At 35.9% G+C, this 26,211-nt stretch overlaps 3 protein-coding genes across 4 annotated transcripts in view; 1 reads left to right on the forward strand and 2 right to left on the reverse strand.

Moving 5' to 3' along the window:
* LOC148956333 (uncharacterized) overlaps positions 1-1,666 on the reverse strand; it is a 44,389-nt gene extending 42,723 nt beyond the window's left edge. The window contains exon 1 of one of the 2 annotated variants that reach the window (XM_089094974.1): positions 1,615-1,666. In XM_089094974.1, the coding sequence (XP_088951100.1) occupies positions 1,615-1,620 (6 nt within the window). In that variant the 5' untranslated portion in view covers positions 1,621-1,666. The remainder of the gene's footprint in view (positions 1-1,614) is intronic. The other variant, XM_089094977.1, reaches the window with a different exon arrangement.
* The window catches only part of LOC148956332 (uncharacterized), a 98,561-nt gene extending 85,739 nt beyond the window's left edge, over positions 1-12,822 (forward strand). Inside the window, exon 7 of the mRNA XM_089094984.1 lies at positions 11,763-12,822. Within this exon, the coding sequence (XP_088951110.1) occupies positions 11,763-11,872 (110 nt within the window). The 3' untranslated portion in view covers positions 11,873-12,822. The remainder of the gene's footprint in view (positions 1-11,762) is intronic.
* A 1,943-nt stretch (positions 12,823-14,765) lies between these two features.
* LOC148956334 (lachesin-like) overlaps positions 14,766-26,211 on the reverse strand; it is a 59,865-nt gene continuing 48,419 nt past the window's right edge. The window contains exons 4-5 of the mRNA XM_089094988.1: positions 16,297-16,523; positions 14,766-15,093 (exon numbers count right to left, since the gene is read on the reverse strand). Of these exons, the coding sequence (XP_088951114.1) occupies positions 14,915-15,093; positions 16,297-16,523 (406 nt within the window). The 3' untranslated portion in view covers positions 14,766-14,914. The remainder of the gene's footprint in view (positions 15,094-16,296; positions 16,524-26,211) is intronic.

Raw genomic sequence — 26,211 nt, forward strand, 5'->3', positions numbered from 1 at the left:
TTTTACCTTCAAACTTAAATAGAACTCATCTCTGTTATTTTAAGTCTATTGAGGTAATCCTTTTATAATGACAGTCTTTTGTTAGCCTTTGCGTTCAGACGTGCCAATAGCTCGTTTGTCATTTATCGGTAGTTGGGGCCCCAGCACAAAGCCATCATAGTTATATTATTCTGATACCAGTTAACATATTTTATCCTTAAACTTTAGAAATTACATCAATGACAAGGTTATATTATTTCAATTTTCTCCTATATTTATTTTGTTTTTTGGAAGATCTTAGCTGATCAGAAGTTTCTGAAGAATCTTATCTATACTGACAACTTATCGCAGTGCTATTTTTTTTTTCAGGCCAACGCAGCTGCACAGACCCTTCCTCCATCCTATTCTGTTTAAAACTTCACTGTTTACTCTTTCTCAGGAAGTTGCTATTTCTTAAATAATTTTTATACCCCCCCCCCACCCCATTCGTGGAACAAGGTTTAATCAAGAAGGATTTTATCAAGTTAGAGTATGGATAAGTGAGATATTCAAATAATGGTGACTGCTCATTTGAATGTAGCTTGTACCTTCTTAAAAAAGTGGATCCATTTTCCTGTTTACATTTGACCCTAACGCTTGGTATGCTTAAATACATGTATAGTCTGTATAATATGATTAATATTAAACTATGTACCTTCTTAAGAAAGTGGATCCCTTTTCTATTTTACATTTAACACTAACACAAAAATGCAATGTGAAGCTAACTACAACAACGATATTCCTGTATACGAAAAAAATAGTAGGAACGAAATAATCATGTACGAAAAAAATAACCACTTGCCTTAAAGAGTATTTTATCTTGACCTCTACGATTTTTCTTCCATGAAAATATTTAGTTGGTTTTTCTGTGCCTGTGCCACGTTCAAGCGGTTTCGTTTCAGACTTGTTTCATTTTGACCGTTCCTTGAATTGGCCGCTAAAATATATCCGAAGATACCCTGTATATCAAGCGACTGCCACCTCCTCCATGTCTCTCTCTTTACATCAAAGTTTGATTATATTTTACTGAAACACTATTTTTTTAATAATCTATGTCTATTTAAGATATCATATACCGAAATATGGTTAAGTTCATGAAGATACTTACGAAATATACAAAAATACTTATGCGATTGCCATTTTATAGAAAATGATTATTTTTAAAGCGTACTTAGCCTTCTCATGTTGCCATTTTTTAGGAGGTCATGTTTCAAATTGTATATAAAAACAAAATTAGTTTGTATATATAGGTTTGCGTTGCCATGCCTGGAAAATTATTTGCAGAAAAAGTTTGTTTCTATCTTGAATAGTTTATCTGCAAATCAGTCAGCAGAGAAAAAGACACTTGAACTTACTTGCATCCCCAGCTCTCAACCGTATCGTGCACGGGGGGAGGGGGGGTAATGTTAGTCTATAATTGCGAGGGTTGAAGGCCCAAGGAACTTTTATTGGCATGGGCTAAATGTCCGAGCTTCAGCCGTTCGTTATTATTTAGTTTGTTTGTAGTGTCTGTGCTTTAAAGGCTGTACTTTAACTCCATATGACGGGTACTAGCACACAGAAAGAAATAAAGGGAACTGGGTTAAACAAACTTACCTTCATTTATCGACTAATTCAAGCGTTATCCTGGAGCTATATGATCTCAATTCCCTTGTTAAAGCTCAAGTAGTAAATTATCTTGAGAACAGTCTATTTACCAGTTCATAAATACTTGAAAGACTTGCGCTACGGCTCGAAATCTGCTTATTTGCTACTTTTATTTCTAAGGAACTTTCTAGGTGTATTTGTTGAATAGCAATGTAGCAATCCTGTGTATTTCGTTTCTGGGAGGACCTAAGAATACTAATCAAAAAAGATGATTTGATTGTATTCTTTTATGTCTTTTTTATTCTTTACACTAATGATGAAAATGCAAGAAGATTTAACGCAATGTAACTATAGTAACTCTTTCATTCAATTTGAATCACCTTTTCAGGGCTTTCACCTTGACGTTTTGTGAACAATGAACATCTCATGATTCCCAAGCCCCTTCCCCCTTAAGAGTTTCTATAATGCACCATTAGAAGCCGGGCTACTCCTACGAAAGAGTAATTCCCTAATGATATTTTTTGTATGGATGTCATTTGGAGAGGGTTAGTGTGGTTACACCTCACTTAAAGTCAGACGTGTCAATATGGATAACTTTCTTTTAAATTGCTTCGAAGTTAAAGTTTTATGTACCATTGGCCTTACAATAATTATTGTTCCTACAGCTTCCCCCCCCCCCTTCCCAAGAAAAATTGAAATGGTTTACCTGTTTCCCCACGTTTTACCACGGTTTACCTTATTTTATGAATAGCTTGTATTAAATTCCTCTAAAGATTGTAATGATGTTCTGTCTAAGACATATGTTTTGGTTAATTGCATAAATCGTGAATTACCTACAGTTTCTACAAATCATCAGGGAGTTTATACAAATACTTACTGAAATTATATTTAAAAAAAAACTGCATATTTGAGGAAAACTAGGCTGTGCCAAACGAAAATGAACCAGTCTAAACGCATAATGGTTTTGAGCAAGATCAGGGTGGCGAATGTGGTCCACTCGTCCCATTTGCGCAACCAACGGGTCTCGCTAAGTCTCCCCTTTGTTTTTGGATACTGTGAAGACTTTAGAAACTGTACCAGACGTTCCCAGATTGGAACCAATGATCCCGTGAAATTATGATTTTTTGGGAAAGTAAGCATACTGTTCCATACTCTTACATACTGCTTCTGTTTCTTTAAGTTCCTTACAGTTTTCAATGGGATTTTGATAAAATGAAGTATTGGCTTTTCATAGATATTCTAGCTGTGAGTATAAGCTTAGCGATTTTCTGTGATGACAACCAGTTAAAAACAGGTACATTTTCGGGCGTAAGTTCAAAAAAACACATCCTCTTATTTTTCTCAATAGTTAATTTGGTGTCTTCAATTGGTGTCAGGTTCCGGGTAGAATGACATCATGGCTTTTCATATATACGCTCTTTTTTATTTTTATTTTTTCTAAATTTAAGAAATAAACCTCAATTTAAGAATTAAGAAATTCGGATTGTGCAAAGTTTCGAGACTCGAGACACTTCTTGTGCCCTCATTTGAGATGGAGGTCTATTTTGCAAGGTTTCATTAATATAACACAGAGATTATTTAAGGTTATCAAATGTCAGAATCCTTTGGAAGGAGAAGGTGTGGAGGCTGGTGATTCAAAATACCTTTCCGGTAGATCATTAAGGCTCTGGATCCATTCCGAAGAGTTTAATTCCCCTAACTTAGCTAATTTCCAAAATAAAAAAACGCCCATGATCTAGAAGTTTTCCCCAAGAATAGTTATATTCCTGTTTCACATCTAGGTCTATATTTACATATTGGCTAAGGTTAATTACTTTTCTTCAATTACTTATAGTTTTCGAAGAGTTTCAGGTTTCAGATACGATAAAACAGCTTTTTATGGATATTCTCATTTTGACTATAGTTTTAGCTATCTGTGTACTTTTAAGCCTTCTATCTCAACAACTTTCCAGGATGAAAAAAAAAAAAAAGACACCCTAATCTAGAATTCTACCCTAAGAATAAATAGATACAATCATTAGCAGTGCGCGAATGCTGCCTAAGTAAAGAACGATCTGGACACACTACGTTTTTTTTCTCCACCCGGGCACTTCGTATTGAAGGAATTATCATAAAACGATTTCAAGTGGCTCATTAAACTGGACATTGGAGTGGCTAGTGCACTTTTTAATAGTCGAAAGTGATTTGAGGTCAACTAGACCCCCCCCCCACCCATCGTTCCCCCAAACACATCCAATCAAAATTTTGAGATAGCCATTATGTTCCGGGTGGTTGATTTCCATGTTGACAATATGTTTTTGAGGACGAAATTTCCCCAAAATCCTTGGGGAAAGGGTTATAAGTTATACCCTGGGGGCATAAATGAACAATGTTCGCGCGATATATTATTTATTATTTTTTTTTCCTTTAGAGCAGGGAACTTCATATGGAACGGGTCGTCGTAGAAACTTCAAAAGGGGCTCTTTCGATTGGAAATTGAGAGCTCTATTGCCCTTTTTAGTAGTCGAAAGTGATTGGAGGGCAACTAGCCCTCCCTCACGTCCACCATTCCCCCAAACACATCCAATCAAAATTTGAGATAGCCATTTAGTTCAGTATAGTTGATTTCCAGATAGAAAATATGTTTTGAGGAGGACACTCCCCACAACCCTTAGGGCAAGGGTTTTAAGTTATGCCCTGGGGGCATATAAGGTTTTTATAGAAGGCATTGTCGTAGAAACTTCAAAACAGACTCATTCCATTCGAAATTCGAAGGGGTAGTACCCTTTTTAATATTTGAAAGTGATTGGAGGGCAAGTAGCCCCCCCCGCCCATCATTTCCCCAAACACATCCAAACAAAATTTTGAGATAGCCATTTTGTTCAGCGTAGTTGATTTCCTGATAGAAAATATGTTTTTGAGGAGGACGCTCCCACACAACCCTCAGGGCAAGGGTTTTAATTTATGCCCTGGGGGCATATAAGGTTTTTAAAGAAGGTGTTGTCGTAGAAACTTCTAAAAAAAGCTCATTCGATTGGAAATTAAAAGGGCTAATGCCTTTTTTAACAGTCGAAAGGTATTGTCGGGTACTTAGCCCCCCCCCCCCCGCCCCCACGCCCTTCATTCCCCCAAACACATCCAAAAAAAATTTTGAGATATCCATTTTGTTCAGCGTAGTTGATTTCTAGATAGAAAATAAATTTTTGAGGAGGACACTCCCCCATAAACCTCGGGGCAAGGATTATAAGTTATGCCCTGGGGGCATGTAAGGTTTTTATTGAAATCTTTGTCGTAGAAACTTAAAAAAGGGCTCATTCGATTTGAAATTTAAAGGGATAGTACCTTTTTTAATAGTCGGAAGTGATTTGAGGGCAACTAACCCCCCTCTCTTGCCCATGTTTTCCCCAAACACATCTAATCAAAATTTTTAGATAGCCATTTTATTCAACCTAGATGAAAGTTTTGGAAATTAGGTCTTTAAGGATCTGGGAAATTATGTCTTTAAGGATCTGCCCTGGGGAATTAGGTCCTCAGTACAATTGGTGCATGTTATGCCCTAGTGTAAGTAAAGTTTTAATTGACACCGTCGTTTCGGATCTTTCGAAAGGGCTCATTCGATTCGAAATTCAAACAGCTAGTGACTTTTTTAATAGTTCGAAATACTTGGGTAGTAACCATAATTCCTCTCGCGCCCCCCATATCCCCAAACACATCCCCTCAAAATTTTGAGATATCCATTTTGTTCAACGTAGTTGAACGTTCTGGAAATTAGGTCTTTTAGGATGATAACCCCCTCAGAGCCCTCAGTGCAAGGGTTTTAAGTTATTACCTGGGGGCATATAAGGTTTATATAGAAAGTTGTTGTATAAATCATAGGCAGCACGATCGCGCTGCCTAAGTAAAGAACGGGGACATTCGAGAACCAGACAAGAAACGGGGACTAAGTAAAGAGGACGACACTTCCCCACAACCCTCAGGGCAAGGGTTTTAAGTTGTGCCCTGGGGGCATATAAGAAACGATATTGGTACAATGTATTATTTATTAATTTTTTCCTTTAGAGCAGGGCACTTCATATCGAAGAAGTTGTGGTAGAAACTTCAAAAAGCCTTCATTCAATTGGAAATTGGAGTGGTTTTTGCTCTTTTTAATAGTCGAAAGTGATTGGAAGGCGACTAACACCCCTTCCACGCCCACCATTTCCCGAAAAACATCCAATCAAAATTTTGAGATAGCCATTTTGTTCAGCGTAGTTGATTTCCAGATAGAAATTATATTTTTGACGACAGTCCCCCACACCCCTTAGGGCAAGGGATGTAAGTTATGCCCCGGGGGCATATAAGTTGTTTTTTTTATAGAAGGCGTTGTCGTAGAAACTTTAAAAAAGGCTCATTCGATTGGAAATTCAAAGGGCTATTGTCCTTTTTAATAGTCGAAAGTGATTAGAGGGCAACTAGGGCAAACTCCCCAGGGCAGGGGTTGTAACTTATCCCCTGGGGGCATATAAGGTTTTTATTGATAGTTTTGTCGTAGAAACTTCAAAAGGGCTCATTTGATTGGAAATTGAAAGGGCTAGTGCCTTTTTTTAATAGTTCAAAGTGATTAGAGAAAGACTAACGCCCTTCTCACGCCCACCATTTTCCCAGACACATCCAATCAAAATTTTGAGATAGCTATCTTGTTTAACGTAGTTGAAAGTTCTTGAAATTAGGTCTTAGAGGATGACAACCACCCTCACAGCCCTTAGGTTAAGGGTTGTAATTTATGCCCTGGGAGCATATAAGGTGTTTGTAGAAAGCGTTGTCGTAAAAACTCAAAAAGGGCTCATCCGATTGGAAATCGAAAGGCCTAGTGCCCTTTTTAATAGTCAAAAGTGATTGGAAGGCTTGACATTTTTAAAGTAAAGATCGATGGGGGTGTAATGTATTATTTTTTGTTGTTGTTGTTTAGACCAGGGCACTTTGTATCGAAGGAGTTGTCGTAGGAACTTCGAAAAGGGCTCATTGAAAACAGAAAGGGCTGATCCCCTTTTTAATAGTAGAAAGTGATTGGAGGAAAACTAATCCCTCTCCCAAGCCCACCCTCCCATTTGACTTTATGTTTAAAAACTAAATTTTGCCATAAGATTAAATCAAAATGCACTGTGTTAATGCTAATTCCCAGTAAGGCATCTCAGCAGTATCAAACAGTTCGTGGTAACGAACTGTAAGTAAGGAGCGACCCGGCTCAATGGTAACCGAAACTCTAAAAAAACGGATTTTTGGTACCAATAGATATATCGAATGAATCAGATTTCAATGCTAATTTCGAATATATAAGTTTCATGAAGTTTAGAGATGCTCATCAAAAGTTACGCGCCTTAGAAAATTTGGCTGATTTTCAAAAAAAGGGGAAAAGACCCTATACAATCTATAGAACCCTAATGAGAGTAACACCATACTGTTCAGTATATCAGAGAAATCTACTGTAGAGTTTTCAAGCTCCTACTTACAAAAATGAGGAATTTTCCTTTTTTTATCTGAAGAAAGATCACGGGTGCGTGTTTATTTGGTTTTTTTTTTTTTTTGTTTTTTTTTTTCCAGGGGTGATCGTATCGACCCAGTGGTCCTAGAAAATCGTGGGAGGGCTCATTTGAACGGAAATTAAAATTTCTAGTGCTCTTTTTAAGTGACCAAAAAAATGGAGGGCAACTAGGCCCCCTCCCACGCTTATTTTTTTCCCAAAGTCACCCGATCAAAATTTTGAGATAGCCATTTTGTTCAGCATGGTCGAAAATATGATAAATATGTCTTTTAGGATGATTTAATCCCCCAAAGTTCCCAGAGGGAGGGCTAAAAGTTATGAACTTTGCCCAATGTTAACATATAGTATTGGTTATTGGGAAGTATACAGAAGTTTTAGGAGGTTTTTTTTTCTGGTAGTGGGAGGGAAGGGTGGGTCAGTGGTTATGTTGGAAGATCTGTTCATGAAGGAAGTTTTCATGGGGGAAAAGAAATTGCCATGAAGGGGGCCCCGGACTTGCCAGCATTATTTATTGGTTATTGGGAAGTATACAACCATTTTCAGGAAGGATTTTTTCTGGAGGGGGGGGGCTAGAGGAGGGGGTTACTCTGGAGAATATTTCCGTGGAGGATGTTTCTTTGGGGGAAGGGACATTTCTATGAAGGGGGCGCCGGATTTCCAAGCATTATTTAAAAAACGATCAGAAATTAAATAAAAAAACAAGTTATTTCAACTGAAATGTAAGAAGAAATATTAGAACTTAAAACGAACAGAAATTATAACGTATGTGAGGGGGTTCTCCCCCAAGTCAATACCTCGCTCTTTACGCTAAAGTTTTTTTTTTAGTGCTTTAAAAATAGATATATCTTATAATTAAACGGCCGTGGTTTTTCAGGGTTTTGTTAATTAAATTTTTTTTTTAACTTTTAAAGTAAAGAATGTGGTATTGACTAAGGGGAGAACCCCCTAATATCATTAAAAAAATAAAATAAATAAAAAAAAAAAACAATAAAAAAACAAGCGATACGGCTCAATAGTAATCGAAACTTTTAAAAATGAAATTTTGATGTCAATAAATTTATCGAAAGAATGTGTTTGTAATGTTAATCCTGAATATATAAATTTTATTAAGTTTAGTATTACTCATCAAAGGCTACGAGCCTGAGAAAAGTTACTCGATTTTTAAAGAGGGGGGAAACATCCCCTACAAGTGAAAGAATTTTAATGAAAATCACACCGTCAGATTCAGCGTATCAGAAAACCCTATTACATAGGTTTCAAGCTCATCTGCAAAAATCTGCAACTTTGTATTTTTTGCCAAAAGAAAAATATACGAATATAGAAGTTAGTTACGTAAGTTAATTTTTAAAGAGATCAATTTAGCAAAATAAAAGTAAAATTTTTATGCAAATAAAAGCTGCATTAACTAAAAAACGATCAGAAATTTAATAAAAAAACAAGTTTTTTTAAACTGAAAGTAAGGAGCGACATTAAAACTTAAAACGAACAGAAATTATTCCGTATATGAAAGGGCTGTCCCCTCCTCAACGCCTCGCTCTTTACGCTAAAGTTTGAATCTGTCTCACAACTTTATTTTCTAAAACAATAAAAAACTTTAGCGTAAAGAGTGAGGCGTTGAGGAGGGGACAGCCCCTTTCATATACGGAATAATTTCTGTTCGTTTTATGTTTTGATGTCGCTCCTTACTTTCAGTTTAAAAAACTTGTTTTTTTTAATTTAATCCCAAGAAAGACTGAGGGTACTACGTTAAAACTTTCTGGGCTACTTCTGCTCTTAAATTTTAACCAAATCAAAATAGCGTAAGTGAATCTAAGCTATCAAAGAAATTAAACAGATTTTTTGGCGAATGGTATCAAGTTTTCTATTTCAGAACAAATAGAAGAGGTAGGAAACTAAATTAAACAGTACTATTTGCGTCCAGATGTTTGGACACAAAGTTTTAAGAGGGTGTTTGTTGTTAAAAATTGCTGAAAATGTTTCTCCAGCATACAAATAGCAGGCCAAGCTATAAATTCTTGAAAAAAACGAAAAGATTTAAAGGATTATTTTCTTTTTTTCTGAAAAGACTACGTCAATATAAAACGAACAAAAATTAATTAGAATAACTTTTTCCACAAAATAAGTTTTTCAAAGAAAAGTAAAGAACTCCATTAAACAAAAAATGAGCAAAAATAAAATCAAATAATCTACCAAGCGTGAAACTACCACAAATCAGCATCGATAAATAAATTAAGCCCAAAACGAAATGTGCATTGTTAGTTTAATATACATATACTGATATTTAGTAATCAAAATGTTAATATTATTTGATTTATTAAAGTTACAAAAGTAAAAACATTTATATTTTTTTCAGTAAAGTGAGAAATTATGTTCTGGCCTTGGGAAGGCAGAGGGGTTTTGAGCCCAACTTATGTTAATTTCTGTTCGTTTTGAGTTTGACTCGGCTATTTATTGTAATATCCGTTATTTTTGGGTTTCATTTATTTATCGATGTTGATTTGTGGTAGTTTCACGCTTGGTAGATTATTTGATTTTATTTTTGCTAATTTTTTGTTTAATGGAGTTCTTTACTTTTCTTTGAAAAACTTATTTTGTGGAATTTTTTTTTTAAATTAATCCCAAGAATAAACGGAACTTTTCTCTTCAATGTATTTGTAGTTTTCAATGGGCGTCAGGTTCCAGATACAATAAAAGCATAGCTTTTGATTTAAATATATAATTTTATAGTACTACTATATATATATAATACTATAATATTTAAATATATAATATAATACTCATTTTGACTATATGTTTAGCTATTTGGGCATTATTAGGCTTTGAATAAACCTATAGAAGCTTATAAACCTATATAAGATATAGAAAATAATGAAAAAGTTTTTGATACTTTAGGAGTGAAGGAAGATTTATTTTTGAGGATGAATTACTGACAGTACTAAAAAAAAATAATAAGGCTCCAGGTGCTGATAGTGTAGTAAATCAGTTTTCAAATATGGTGGTTGTAAAGTTAGAGATAAACTACTGAAGAACATGAATATGATTTTTGAAAAGGGGAAGTACCTAGGTATTTTAGGAAAACTTTAATTAAACCCCTTTATAAGAAAATGAGTGATAAGAATGAGCGTGGTAAATATTGTGGAATTAGCTTGGTTTCTGTCGGAAGTAAATTACTTAGTATAATGATACTTTTTAGACTTAGAGAGGATGCAGATAAAGTTTTAAGAGAGGAACAGTGCGGTTTAAGGAAGTGGAAAGGATGCATTGATCAATATTTTCCTCTTAGAATAAAAATCCAAATCTGATTAAACACGTGACTGAAATGACCTTAAATTAAAATCAAACATTCTATATGTAATCAGGAATGAAATTTTTGTGCTTTTCATTGTTTTGCGAAGCTTTGAGATGGACTGATTGTTGCACGTGTGCCCTTTGTAGTAGTTCTAAGTGTCTGTTAATTAGGCAAGTAATGAAGCAGTTCATAGTAGTGGAAACTAAGTAAGGGGTAATTTGTGCTAATAGTTACCAACACTTCTACAAACGGAGTTTTGATGACAACATATACATCAGAAGATTCAAACTTTATAGCGATTCCAAACCTATAAAGTTCATCAAGTCTAAAGCTACCCATCACAAGTAGCAAGCCTGGGCATATTTAGCCATTTTCAAAAAGAAAGATAAAACATTTTCAAAATGGCAAGTAACCTCGATAAAACCTACACCATCAAAAGTCAGCATGTCAGAGAACTCTATTTTTTAAAGTTTTAAGTCCCTGTTTACGAAAATTTCAATTTATCTTTGTTTTATCTTCCTGTTTACTTGTTTGTTTGTTTTTCTTTCTTTTTTTCTTGTCAAGCAAATAGTCCTAGGATTTCGGGAGAAGCCTTCTTTGAAAATAAGTTGTAAGTTGATATGCCCTTTTTAAGTGGAAAAAAGTGTGCCAGAGCATAGTGGCGTTTTCCACCCCTTTGTGACTTTTCATATGCTACCTTTTGTGGGAATTTGTAAATTTTGTAGTATTTTATTTATGTATAATTTATTCTGTGTCTCCGTCTTACAGTCTCCCCTTACAGACCAAATCCTCTGGGCATTATAAATAATTTATATATTTACTGATGAATAAACCTAATTATTATTATCATACTGGATTTTAGAGGTTGCAGTGCTGATGGGTGTGTAAGTCTTTTTTCCAGTTCCTTTTCTTTGGCGTACCGTTTTCATGAACTTACTTATTGAAAGAGCTCAGGTGATTACATCAGCACTCGCCACCTGCAACGATGATCCCGAAGATGGCTCGAACTTCGAAAGTCCTTCCGTTTTAAACCCCCGGAGGATTTCACGCAATGTTTAACTCTCTCTTCAGAGTTTTTTTCAACTACTCATAAAATCAACTTCAGTATAGTCTCTCCCTATAGGTTTCATAGACAGGAAAAAAGGGGAGAAAGAAGTACGAACAGAGAAAGGCAATATACTAAATCTAATATACTAATACAAAAGTTCCAAAAAAAAATGCAATATCCAGTCGCCCTTATCAAAAAGGCCAAAAACGGCAAGCTAGGTAGAATGATATCGCGTCAGTTCACTAGCTAATGATATCAAAGCATCAATAGTTGACAATAGATAGCACGCAATACAAATCCTTATTGTCTTTTGTTTGCAGGTAAATATGTTGGTAGTCGACCAATAAAGCTGAGAAAATCTGACTGGAAGAAAAGAAACATAGAAGAAGTGAGAAAAAAGGAAAAAGAACGGGTCCTCTTGGGTTTTTAAATAATTTTGGATTTGTGTATTTTAAAGGAAAGTGTCAATTTGATACAAGTTACACTCCGAAGCACATAACGCTATATAGCAGTGATTCTCCGCATTTTTTCTCTCATAGCGCGAAAAAATATTTAATTTTTGTACTTGACTCTACTTGAGTTCTAATTTAAAGGCTCGGAGTATGTCCAATAGTCTTTAAATAAGACATTCCAAGTACATAGCTTTTTTAAAATCTTGTGCTTTTGAGGTCTTTTTCAAGAAAGCATTAAAATTCAGCACTATCTGCAATCATAGAAAATGGCTATTTAAGCGTGGGGAAACAGCTGCGAAGCGTTACGGGAGGTTTCTACGGAATTCTGCTGCGCAAGTACTGTAGAAATAAATAATTTTTTTTTAACAAATATGAAAAGAGCATACCGACAAAAGTTGTTCTTTTTTCAGGCTTTTTCTATCATATTCTTTTATATGTAGTATTTTAGAATACTTCAAGTTTCATAAATTTTCTAAGATAAAATATTAGCTTTGAGAAAGTCTAATTCATATATGTAGATAGGTTATTTGACAAGTGGAGAATTAAAGGTTTTGTGACTGAAATTTAAGAATAAGTATTTAGTTTCCATTTTTATTTCTAATCAGGCATCTAGTGTTCAACATGTAGCCCTGGAATCAACATAAATTTGTTCTTTTTCTGACATGAACGGGGTCACTCACAGGGGATTCTGGAAAACACAGAATTGTGCTTATCGGTTTGGCTCATTCCATCTTTTAAATACCGACGGCTGGACTAGAAACATAGGATTTAATTAAAGATTTTGTTGAAGTGTTTATTTCAACGGCTCAGACGAAACGTTTCAAAGCAATGTTTAAAATGTCAAAAAGCATAAGCTTGCAACTGAAAATGAGGATATTTACATTTTTGTTCTTCCTTTTTTTGTCTATTTTTGCCCTCAATTTCAGTTTATTGGGAGAAAGTGGTAAAGATCTAACCTTTGCGATTTTGTGGAAATTATGGGCTACGTACTGTATTGATGGATATCATATTACATTTTCTAAACCTGTGTATAATACTTGCCTGAGGCCTAAAAGAACGGTTTTAACTTGTCCTTGAACCAGAACTAACGTTGTAAGAGCTGATTTAGAGTTTTATAGTCTATGCCACAGAACATGCTCCACGAAGCATTCGTCAGCTCCTCGAGGATTGATCACCATTGAAAATGAAATTGTATCCCTCTTCGTTCGAATGTTATTTTCTTGCTGTGGGCCATCTTTTTAATATTACTACCTGAAGTTGCTCCACCAAGCTTCCGCTTTTAAACCATGTATCTGCTTTCGAGTAGAAAGCTGCATTTAAGCAGGCAAGCTAGCAGGCAGCAGTTTCAAATTGAAGTTAGACTAAAATCTAAAAGAAAAAATTAAGATGCGGGATGATTCGCTGGCCTCATTGTTAAAACATTTTCTTAGATTTTTAAACAGAGAATTTACTGCTCTAAAAAAGGACTATTTTACCACGACTCCCAAAGGGCTGCCATGTATTTTTGCTGGTTATTTATTTTTCTACCTATTTTAAGTGTGCTATTTCATTTTCTTTTTTTGGGGCTGAAGCAAAGGAATGGTATCACATATGAATCCTAAACTTTAACAGTTCTCTTTACTAAAGTCATTAGAGGTTTCCTTTTGCTTTTTTCCAAGTAGAGATATTAGAAAGTTGGCCCACATCAAGGAAATGATCAATCACGGCTGATCAATATTCTTGAAGAGCTGGCGAATGCATATTGCAACAGTTTTTTTTTTTTTTTTTACCAAATACACTCAAGAATTAGATCATTTTGAAATTTTTGGGGGCAAACAACTCCTTTTTTCTGGCAAACATCGAACAAAATTTGGATAATGCCTATGCACGAAAACGAACTAAGGCCTGAATTATTGCAGAAATAACAGAGGCAAAATGTGATCCCTCCATTACTCCCTCCCATTTCAATTATTGGGCAAAAATTAGCCCTGTTGTTCCTTTTGGGACTAAAATCAAGCGAATATTTCAATCTGAATGACTGAAGAGTCAAATCGGGCCATTGGCCTCTCGACAACCGAGTCGCCACCCTTCCTAATGCCGTCTTCTGCAAACGTTTCAAATCTATATAATCATTGGATGCACGAAGTTGGCCGTGACCACTCCAACATTGTTCCATAGCCAACATCCCACCAGAAAGGTTAGAAAGGTGCACCTAGTTTCAACCAGAATTACTCAGGAATTTTCAGTCTGCATGACTGGAGGACCAAAACCGGATTTTTCCTGACTGATAACTGTCAAAGCCCTGTGAGTCTTGTCTTCGTGTGGTAAGAAGGATAGTTTCTTAGGGCTAAATTTAGGTCATGAATTGGACGTTAAAAAATCTGTGAAGCATTTGAATCACCGAAAAGCTATGAAGCGCATTTACCCAGGCGTGGGTCCTGTTTTCAGGAAACAACTATAGAATCTAACCTTCCGCGATGTTTGTTTTGATCTTCTTGAATTTGACGATATTTTGCATTATCTGTAAAGGGTCAGAAACAAAAAACTACCACCATTGTCTTTCCTTAGAGAATTTTTCTGTTTCTGCATATTATAAACTCACGACATTAGTATCTTATTTCTTCAGCTGTATGTGCGAGTTGTAAGAGAGCTCTTAGAAACAAAGGAGTTGATTCTAGCCCTACCTTTAAACTATCCTGGTCAAAACTTATATTGCTTTCTCGATGGTTGTGGCATAGACTAAGGTGAATTATAAAATTGAGAATTATTGTTCGAAGAGTCTTGTACCAGGAATGGTTAGAACCAGATCCGCAAAAGAAAAATCTGTAACTATTTTTATTTTGACGCACAAAAAAGGAATAACATGATTAAACATCGCTCAGTCTGGTCAGGAATACTGATTATCTGTAGATAACCAACATGCCTTACTGAAGTAACAGTCTTTATTGTCTTTAATGCCCAAATATAAACTTAACAATACGCTTCATAATGTAGAATATAAATGTTCAAAGAGCAACTTCATTTATAACACTTTTGAATCCTCAGCTTGGATCTGAACTAATTTCCCATAATTCCTTAGCTACAGTTAACGGGGAGTCTGCTTCAATCCCAGATTTGCATGCAAGCACAAATAGGATATAGAAGGCAATGTAGAGTGGTGGAAGCATCGCAATTACAAATTCCAGAAGACGGCCGTTTCGCCGAGTTCCTTCTTTATCCCCTATAACAAAAAAAAAAAATCGTTTTAACACTTAAGATCTTTCATGTTTTTTTTTCTGATTTCAAGTAGTTTTTATGCTCTCAATATAAATTGGTTCTCGTGTACTGGCTTCGTGGTACTATTTGAGCCGCAGAACTGAGTTAGAATATAAGAGCTTAAACTAGGAATAAAATTTTATTGGTATGGTGCCCTACAGAACTGATGGAAATTATATACATTGGCGTAACATTCCATTCCAGTAACATCTGGAATGGAATGTTACTATTTTAAATTTCCTCTAGGGAGAGTAATTCTTTGGAAAAAATTGTGTATATTTTTCTCCTGGAATAGACTAACCCTGGAAACTTTACATACATGGTGTTTCTTATTTGCACTTGTTTCACCTTGTAAACTCTTGGGTCGTCATGGCGTTTGAGATCTAGTGACATCTGTGGCTTTGAGGGGGTCTGCCCACAGTTGATAGCTGGGCAATCAACTTTTAGTATTTTATCCTAGCGTTTACATTAGTTCCTGACGCCTCAAGTGGTTCATAATCGGACTTGATGGTAGATGAACTGGTTTTCTTCTACCACTAGCTCACTTTCTTTGCGGATGGCTAAAGAGATTTCTTGGATATTACGTTTTCATGGTGTCTTAGTACGTGCAAAAAAAAGAGGTGTCTGTCTTTGATGGAATTTGACATGGGTGGCATGGTTCCGGATCTACTGCGGATGTTATCATTGCTGACTCTTTCAGATTGCCTGACCTTCAGCACATATCGAAGGAACTTATATTAGAAAAGTGGCAATTGAGATTTTTAATGGCTAGGCTTTGCAACCATAAAGTTTTTAAAGCTGACGCCACCGTTTCTTCAAATATTTGTTGTTTTGTCTGTAAAATGACTTGGTGTTTACAGAGAAAAACGGTCCGTACATGAGCTATTGATTTAATCTCTGGTACTGCCATAGAAATCTATCGAAGCCTTGGTATTTGAAGTACTCGTACTTCAAATATTTTATGGGATTTCTGTTGATCGAAACAGGTACTAAATAAATAATTAATCAAGCTTCTCATCTAAATTCAATATTTTTGTTAAATATGTACATAGATGATACAAATTGATCTCTTACACGCAAATCATGAAACCTAATTACGGTAGTTGTGTTTAAGTCACCTGGTTGATGGGAAATAGGGCAACTGGAATGTCACAAAAAGTATGCTTACGATGTAGGTAAATTGTAACTTGTTCTGAGCCAAATATATTACTTGCTGTGCATCTTACGTTTGCTAAAGCCCTTTGAGGGAAACTTTTGAAGGAGATGATGGATGCTGTAAATCTAGAAGATATTATAAAACTGGTTTCCTCATATATATCTGTTCTGTTGAGAAAATGTATATTATTTGGTAGACTGCAGAGCCGTAGCAACAATTCCGCGTGCAGTGAATCTTCCCTAAAAAAAGCAAATAATAATAATAAAATACATGTAGGTTAGTATTATATACTCCTAAAAGGTCTGTGAACAACCTTTAAGAATTCCAAGACTGTATTTGAATAATACAAAACTGAAAAAGAAAATTATGGCAGCCATTATACTGTCAACGGATGGGTGGCTATAACCTGCAAAATGATCTAATATAGCCTAATATAAAATATCAACTGTAGATAATAGAACTATTAGATAAGGAAATAACAATAGCAGCAATTCAATTATTTCATATTTCCAAATCTACTAATTTTACAAGTTACAAACATATTCTCTTTCTCTCCTATTGAAAATCATTGAAGTTGTTAATGTGATTTACATACCATCATGAACTTTGACCATTGTTCTGATTTGGAATAGGCTTACAAAGTCTTTGGGGTCCTAGTATTTTTGGCCTCTCTCGTTATGTAGATATGAATGTCGCTGCTAAAAACCAACTTATTCTTATATTTTCACATCAAATAAGGGACGGAAAAAAGAGTATTGGAAACCAACAAGAAGTGAAGCATAATTTTGTCTCTGAGACAAAAAGTAGGTGACGAACTCTATTATTAAGCACTAAAGCTAACTGAGATTTAAATAGCTAAGAAAACTATATTTTTTTTGTGCATCTTCTACTTCGCATCGGTCAGAATATTCTATAACGAACTTAGCTATATTTGTATCAAAGGATTTCAAAGCTTGTTTATTAGATGATGGGTACTTAAATGTTAAAGTATAAAATTAAAACATCACGAGTGTATACTAGTAGTGTTTTATTGGTATTTAGTATCGGTATAAAGTTGATATTCCGCCAAAGTAGCTTCCATGATCCTCCACACCTCTTATTGAAGGACTTTTGAACGGATATTGGGCTAAAGTTGTAAAATAGAAATCCAAAGTCAAAACATAATATGCAGTCCTTGATGTTTTGCAAATGCTTTTTCTATTTTTACCAATACTGATATTTAAGGGTTACTGAAGTTGCTAGTGACCAGCAGCGTCTGATTAGGTGGGTTGGGGAGGGGGCATCTGTCCTCCTAGATACCCCTCTTTTGGGGGTCATATAAAAATGTATTCCTTTGGTATTTTAATTGAAAAATAGAAAACAACTACAAATATACCGACAAATTAAGGCCTCTGAAAGTGTCCATTTACAAATACAAAATTAAAATTTCATATAATTTTCCTGAAGCAAAACACATTATGTATCCAACTGTTTAAACAAATGGCAAGCAATTTCTACCACAGTTTATATTCACAGCCTTCTGAAATTGTTGATTTCAAGTCTAATACTCCAATATAAAGCTTTAAAAAAGAAACAATGCAAGTGTACTTTCCATTGGTCAAAGCAGATCTGAAGTCACTAATTACAAACAAGGGGTCAGTGTTTCAATATGAGTATCCAAATGCAAAATTTTTTAAGATAACCGTATGTTTCACTGATAGTTTTGAATTTTCAGGACATTTTTGTTGAAAAATCCCTCATCTTGTTGATTACAAATGTGAGGCTAATTAAAATACACTATGTAAATATTTCAGAGATGATGTTTGCTTTCGACCAATAAGGGTTTTGTAAAGTAACTAAGTATAATGAATCCTTTAAAACTGCAATATGAGCATTCTAAAATAAAACACTACATCTAGGCTGCGTTCTTCACAGTCGGTCTTATGGCTAAGATTTGTATTCAACGATTTATAAGCCCTTTGAATGCAGAACTAGCATTGCAATGTGTCTGCAGCCATTTATTAAAAGTACTAGGCAGTATCTGCGAGTACTATGGAGGCATATTTACATTCAAGAGGGGCCCCTCTTCTGCCATCTACAACCAGTCTAACTGTAAAAGATCACGTGTCACTTTCTAGGCCAATCAGGGACTTAGAATACTGACGGGACAATGCACATGCGCACTGAATACGTACATGACAATGTTATTGATCTACTAACGGAACAAGATCACGTGTCTCTTTCTAGGCCAATCAGAGATGTTTCTAAGTGTATTGAATACAGAGGGGAATCCATGTTTCTAAGAAATTCTAGCCTAGATTTGCGTAATAGGTTATGATAGAAATCAAGTGAGTGTCGTAACATGTTCACTGAATACGTACATGACAATGTTATTGATCTACTAACGGAACAAGATCACGTGTCTCTTTCTAGGCCAATCAGAGATGTTTCTAAGTGTATTGAATACAGAGGGGAATCCATGTTTCTAAGAAATTCTAGCCTAGATTTGCGTAATAGGCTATGATGGAAATCAAGTTACACAGTTCTATTTTAAAATATGGCTTCTCTGGAAACGTTAGTATAAGTGCATTGTATATCTGCGATATTGTAACAGTTCATTTTAAGCTATTGAATAATAAGCACTATGGAGAATATTGACAATATTGTTGACCAATTATAAGCCGTAAGTTTATTTTATAAATAATTAATTGAGATATTTCGGTACTGTTGCATTATAAGGGAGACTTCTTAAAAAGTCAAGTTTGGTTAATAAAATGAAAAAGGATGAATAATAGTTTAGAAACAAATTTGGGCTTTACATTTCCACATTTGCATATTGTGGGGATGGGACGGTAAAACAGAGCATATACTAAATATAAATTGGCTAGCATTTTTACCTCTGATCGCAAATTTTAGGCCTACATGATTTGTGTATGTTAGCGATCTTTTTTTATCTAATTTAAAGCCTATATGCTGGAACTGTGTTAACAAGTCTATATCTAAATACCTCCCTCCCCTGTTTCTTGAACTTATAACATTTCGAGAGTTATAATATGGGTTTGTAGCCTTCGTAACTATCTAAATTTGACAATTTACCCCCTCCCCCACCCCATAATTCCCGTTTTTTTTCATTAACCCTGGTTTTTAGAAACATAATTTCTACAATATTTACAGGACTCTATGCTGTATTATGTTTTTTTTTGTGTATTTCTGTTCTATAGGCTTTTTCTGAAGGAAATTAGATACTCTTGCATTATACGGTACACACGAAAGAAGTCAAGTTTGCTTAATGAAATGAAAATGGAAGAATACTAGTTTAGAAACAAATTCGGGGTATATATATTTGCATATTGTGGGGATGGGAGGGTAAAGCAGAGCATATATTAAATGTAAATTGGCTAGCATTTTTACCTCTGATCGCAAATTTTAGGCCTATATGTTGTGTGCATGTTAACGATCTTTTTTTTTATCTAATTTTAAGGCTATATGCTGGAACTGGGTTTGTAGCCTACGTAACTATCTGAATTTGACAATTTACCCCCTCCCTCACCCCATAATTCCTGTTTTTTTCATTAGACCTGGTTTTTAGAAACATAATTTCTACAATATTTACAGGACTCTATGCTGTATTATGGCTTTTTTTGTATTTCTGTTCTATAGGATTTTCTGAAGGAAATTAGATACTGTTGCATTATACGGTACACACGAAAGAAGTCAAGTTTGCTTAATGAAATGCAATAAAATATAATAGTTTAGAAACAAATTTTGGCTTTACATTTCCACATTAGGTGGGGGGGGGGTAAAGCATACCATATATTAAATAGATACAACCTGGAAATTGGTTTTCTAAGATCAATATCGAAGAGGAGGGAGGGGGTGTGTAATAGGGGACGAGTTTGGTTTTTCACAACCATTTGTACGGGTTTTCTCTACATGAAAAACAAAAATTTAATTTATTTTGAAGGAAAATTTTGAGCAATGCCCCCACCCAACAAGAGGGCTAGGGTCAATGATGCTACTCCCGTGCAGCGGTTGGAGATGACTGGTTCTTCCATGCCCCCAAAACCCTAAAGGAGAAATGCTGTCCCATCTATGCTCCGCACACAAGACGGTGAAGTCACCGGGTCGTCAAGACCTACAGTTATTGTCTATGCCAACTCTTCTACGCCCTCTATACAAGGCGAGAATGACATCACCCACAATGCAAGGCCCTCTGTCACCTCCACGCAAGACGGTGAAGTCACCGGGCCTTCAAGACCTACAGTTATTGTCTATGCCACCTCTTCTACGCCCTCTATACAAGGCGATGATGTACCCCCTACAGCCTTTCACTTACAAGCTGCAGATCTTAATTTAAGTTTTTAATTTATTGTTATATCTGATAATGATTTTTCTCCCAAAGGGAAATATATCGCTCCCTTTGACGCTAATACTTCAGAGCTATTTAATCTCCTTGATAAACAGATTGTAATTATCGAATCCTGTCAAGTGCATGCCTCCGACCTGCTAAATCTTATAAATTAGGATAGCAGCTTAGCAAAGGTTTCGCTGAAAAAGATACTTTTTATTCCCGTCATATTTTTCTAGAGTAAATACTATGAATTGTGAGATAGGAAATGAGAAAGGTTTCTCAGAAAAAAAAATGTTTTTTTACATGTTATGATTTTCACTATTTTATTGTGTGTGTGTTTGTGTGAGCGGCGCATGCGCTGCTTTTATTATTTTTCTGTCTACTAGATAATTCGCTGAGACAGTATAATGAATATTACAAATTTAAGGCTAAATGGTGATACTATTAAGTATGTTACATGTTATGATTTTCACTATTTTATTGTGTGTGTGCGTGAGTGGTGCATGCGCTGCTTTTATTATTTTTCTGTCTACTAGATAATTCGATGAGATAGTATAATGAATATTGCAAATTTATGAGTATTAAAATTCAATTATTTAACTGAAAAAGTAGTTTCACTATTGTTATTGGTTTAGAAATAAGTACCTGATAACAGTTTTTTGAAATAGACGCGATTACAAAGCTTAAAAACTAGCCAAAGGTACTATGTGCACACAGATAGTGGCATTGCTATTGCTTCTGCTACGATTATTAAGTGGTATTTTTTTTAAGCACATGTTTTAAACAATTAGAAAATATAGTCACTATTAACCCAATTTTCGACTTTTAAAAAAAGGGTGTTTTATACACTTTGAAATTAAGTGGCTGTTTCTTTATAGGTTACATCGGTTCCATACGCACTACTTTCCCCCCTATCTGAAGAAACAAGTCACGAACTATGTGTTCGCATTGAAGCGCCAATGGAGTTTCGTGATATTCAGGTACGGGAATGGTATGAAGGTAGTGAGAATTTAGATGATTAATATGCCAACACTTTTATCAATGATACGGAATGGGCAGACAGTTTATTGAATAATTATTTTGATGTAGTGAATAATATACTTAAACAAGGCAATGCAGATACTTCAGAGGGTGATTTACCGTGGTTAAGCCTGAATACGATGCAAATTTTAGATAATTTTTCCAGAGAGTTAAATGAGAACCCCCCCCTCACTGATTTGATGGACATCGTCCCAGTTCAACCAATTATAATTAAAGAACAAAATAAATTTGCTTGGGCAGATTCTCACAGCCAAGATACACTCGAGGCTATGCTAAGTGAACTGGGAGATTTTAGTACACAGACCAGCCCTATTGTTGAGAAAAGCGAGGGAGGGGGTTTAGGTGGTGACGATGATATACAAGGGGAGGAGGGTTTAGCTGATGATGATATACAAGGGGGAGGGGGTAATGATACATAATTCTCGTCGCTACCGGAATTTCAACAAACAAATTCGATATTGAATACAATAGCCGTTTTTACTGCAAGATTTTGTGATCCATTTAATGCAATTATTGGGGGGGAATATTATAACTGACCTCATTTATATTATTCATGACTATGTAAAGAAAATTAGTACACTTTTAGAAAACCAGATTCAGCTGTTGGGGGTTGGAACATTATCAAAGCCTCAATTCTTTTAAAAATATTTTATCTAAATGAGAGTCTTGGGGAGGTGTATGACCATTATGTACACACCGAGATGTTGGTAGTGGATCCTCATTTGGAAAATTACGAGAGTGTATTTATGCGATGGGTCGACAATATTGTCACTCATCTCGAGAATTACAATGAGAATTGCAGTGGTTCCGTAGTTTTATTTATTGAAAATTTAAGTGTAAATATATGTAAATTTAAAAGATTTATTTTAAGAGGAGGGCATAGGGAGACGGGTACAGTTTTAAAATATAATCCTGATCTAGAAGGATGTAAGGGCGTTCAACGAATCTGTTTCGAAACAGGTCAAAAATGTTTCATGTACGCTTTCCTCATATCAGCTTTCAAACCTCTGAAACATGACGCTTCAAAGAAAATTTGGAATACTGGGCCGTGCATGGGAAGGAGGGGTCTGATTTCCACCCCGTAAATTTCTCTTGTTTAGCAGAAAATTTCCGGTAACACTCAGGGCAATAGATATTTTTGAACGGGCCAACGCACATTTAAATATGGGTGTTACAGTGCTGCAACACGAAACAAAATTTCAAGAGGGTATGCGTTCTCATAAAAAGGGGTTAACATTCTGAGTAAGGGCCCCGTCGATTGAATCGTTGAAACACTGGGTTTGGTTGTTGTACACACCACCTAGTGAACCCAATTCAATTGGCCATTTCAATCCCATTACGGATACTAGTAGAGTTCTTTGGGGAGGGAAAAACACATGAAACACGATACTACTGCCCAATGTGCCTGTCTAGATTTCGGACTGAATTAAAGTTACATAATCACATGTTACATTGTAAAAGACGCGCATATCAATCGGTGGAGACAGTTTCAGGTGTCCGAGCAATTTTACGTTTTAAAAATTTTCAGAATACGCTAATGCAAAGCGATAAAATAAGTTTAGACTGTGAAGCCAAGCTGGTGGATGTGAATCACCCACAATTTCCGAATCGTATCAAAGAACATCAAGCTATCGCAGTTTCCTATGCCCACGCACAAAGAAACAGCTCTAACACTATGCAATTGTTAGAAATAGTCGAAACATTGGATGAGAATTATTTCATGATCAAAGCATTGACTAAATTAATTGTCACTGCAAATGGGGATATTTCCCGTTTGAGAAATACCCACTATCCGATGATATTGTCAGCAGAGGATCGCCTGGCCATTATAAATAATAATATATGTTGGGTATGTAAGGGGGAATTTGAAGTGGGAGCTAAGGGTAAAGGGACTCGGGGGTAAAAGACTAGGGGAGGGAAGGGGAAAGTCAGAGACTACGTTTACCTGTGGCAGGAAATATCTTCAGGGGGTAGTACTTTTCGTGGTGTGGCACACCAATCGTGCAATGTGAATGTAAGCCAGCAGTTTTTTATACCAGTTTTAATTCACAATTCAAATTATGACTTGAAATATATTTTACCGGCTTTGGCACGTATGCACAGAGAGAGGGGGGCAGATAGTCCTTGGGTAAATAACTCATTTACCTACAATATTATCCCCAAATCTGCTGAGAAGCTCTTGCTTTTAAAGTTGAAATGACAGGTAGGGGATAATGGGCATACGGGCTGGAATAAAATATGTTTTTTAGATTCCTATAGCTTTTTCCCCAAGGCTCTCAGTCAACTTATTCAAGTGCAGAAAAGTGACAGTTTCGATAGTTTCCTTCTGCTTAAACAGCGCTTTCAAGACACTGAAATGTATGACTTATTGATCTGTAAAGGCATATATGCATATGACTATTACTGCTCTGGTGCAAGGTTAAGTGAGGAGACACTCCCTCTCATTGATGCATTCTATAATTGACTTACCAATATTGAATGCACTGACGAGGACTATGAATTTGCCAAGAGGGTATGGGCTAAGGGTAATTGTAAAAATGGTTGGGATTATTGTAGAATATAATTGGCCTGTGATGTGTTAACTCTTTTAGATATTGTCTGCAAAAACACAGATCAAATTTATTCGGAGTTTTGGCTAGACATTGGCTACTATTTTTCAACACCGCGCCTCGTCATGGTCTTAATTCTAAAAATTAGTAGCGAGGAAATAGGGTTGATTACCGATGTGGATCAACACCTATCAGAGGCAACGCTGTAGCGTTGCCTATAGTAAAGGCCATACGGCTCCAGTGTTTTATTATTTATTATTATTTGTTTTTTTTCCAGAGGCACTTCATATGGAAGGGGTCTTCGTAGAAGCTTCAAAAGGGGCTCATTCGATTGGAAATCGAGAGTCCTTAATAGTGAAAAATGATTGGAGGGCAACTAGCCCCCCCCCACGTCATCATTCCCCCAAACACATCCAATCAAAATTTCAAGATAGCCATTTTGTTCAGCGTAGTTGATTTCCAGATAGAAAATATATTTTTGAAGAGGATACTCCCCCACAACCCTCAGGGAGAGGGTTTTAAGTTATGCCCTGGGGGCATATAAGGTTTTTATACAAGGCTTTGTCGTAGAAACTTCAAAACAGGCTCATTCAATTGGAAATTAAAGAGCTAGGGCCCTTTTTAATAGTCTAAAGTGATTGGCGTTCACCTAGCCCCCCCCCTCCCACGCCCAACATTTCCCCAAACACATCCAATCAAAATTTTGAGATAGCCATTTTGTTCAGTGTAGTTGATTTCCACATAGAAAATATGTTTTTGAGGAGGACATTCCCCCACAACCGTCAGGGCAAGAGTTTTAAGTTAGGCACTGGGGGCATATAAGGTTTTTATAGAAGGTGTTGTCGTAGAAACTTCAAAACAGGCACATTCAATTGGAGATTCAAAGGGATAGTGCACTTTTTAATCGTCGAAAGTGATTTGAGGGCAACTAGCCCCCCCCCACGCCCATAATTCCCCCAAACACATCCAATCAAACTTTTAAGATCGCCATTTTGTTCAGCGTAATTGATTTCCAGGTAGAAAATATGTTTTTGAGGAGGACACTCCCCCACAACACTCAGGGCAAGGGTTTTAATTTATGCCCTGGGGGCATTTAAGGTTCTTATAGAAGGCGTTGTCGTAGAAACTTCAAAAAAGGCTCATTCGATTGGAAATTCCGAGGACTACTGCGCTTTTTAATAGTCGAAAGTGATTTGAGGGCAACTAACCCCCCTCTCCCGCCCACCTTTTCCCCAGACTCATCCAATCAAAATTTTAAGACAGCCATTTTATTAAACGTAGTTTTAAGTTCTGGAAATTAGGTCTTTGAGGATTGCAACTCCCCCAAAGCCCTCAGGGCAAGGGTTGCCCTCAGGGTTAAGGATTCTCCGAATCCTTCATATTATTTCTTATGGAAGGGATGCTCGTATAAACTTTAGAGAGGGCTCATTTGATTGAAAATTGAAAGTTCTTGTTCACTTTTTAAGAGTCAAAAGTGACTGAAGGGCAACCAGCCCCTCTCCCTCGTCCACGCCCTAAATGCATCAGATAAAAATTTTGAGATAGACATTTTGTTAAAATAGTTCAAAGTTCTGATAACAAAAAACTCCGGTGTCAACACAGCCACCAGGGCCCAGGGGTGGGCGTTGTAAGTTATGCCATGGGGCATAACTTATTAAGGGGGGTTTATAACTTATGGGAAGGGGTTTTGTATGGGAAGAACACATAGGAAATCTATTATAATTATCCAATTATAAGGTTAAAATACATACTCTGTGATAGATGCAAAATTGCTTTGGCATACAAATTCATATTAATGTCATTTCCAAACAGTCGTGATCCCTTTGTGTCAGCAAATGAAATAGTCTAAACCCCCTCATTGGAGCTATTTTTCAATCCATTCATTGTTGTCAATCGCTGTCTACAAGTTATGCAAGCTGTCTTTTATTCATATATGAGGTTTTTATCAAAGAGGTAATCGTATAGACTTTGAAAAAAGCCCCATTCGATTTAAATTAAAAGTTCTAG

The sequence above is a fragment of the Artemia sp. Qi Xiang Cuo genome, chromosome 1 (genome assembly GCF_049724085.1).
Source record: "Artemia sp. Qi Xiang Cuo chromosome 1, ASM4972408v1, whole genome shotgun sequence".
Lineage (NCBI taxonomy): Eukaryota > Metazoa > Arthropoda > Branchiopoda > Anostraca > Artemiidae > Artemia > Artemia sp. Qi Xiang Cuo.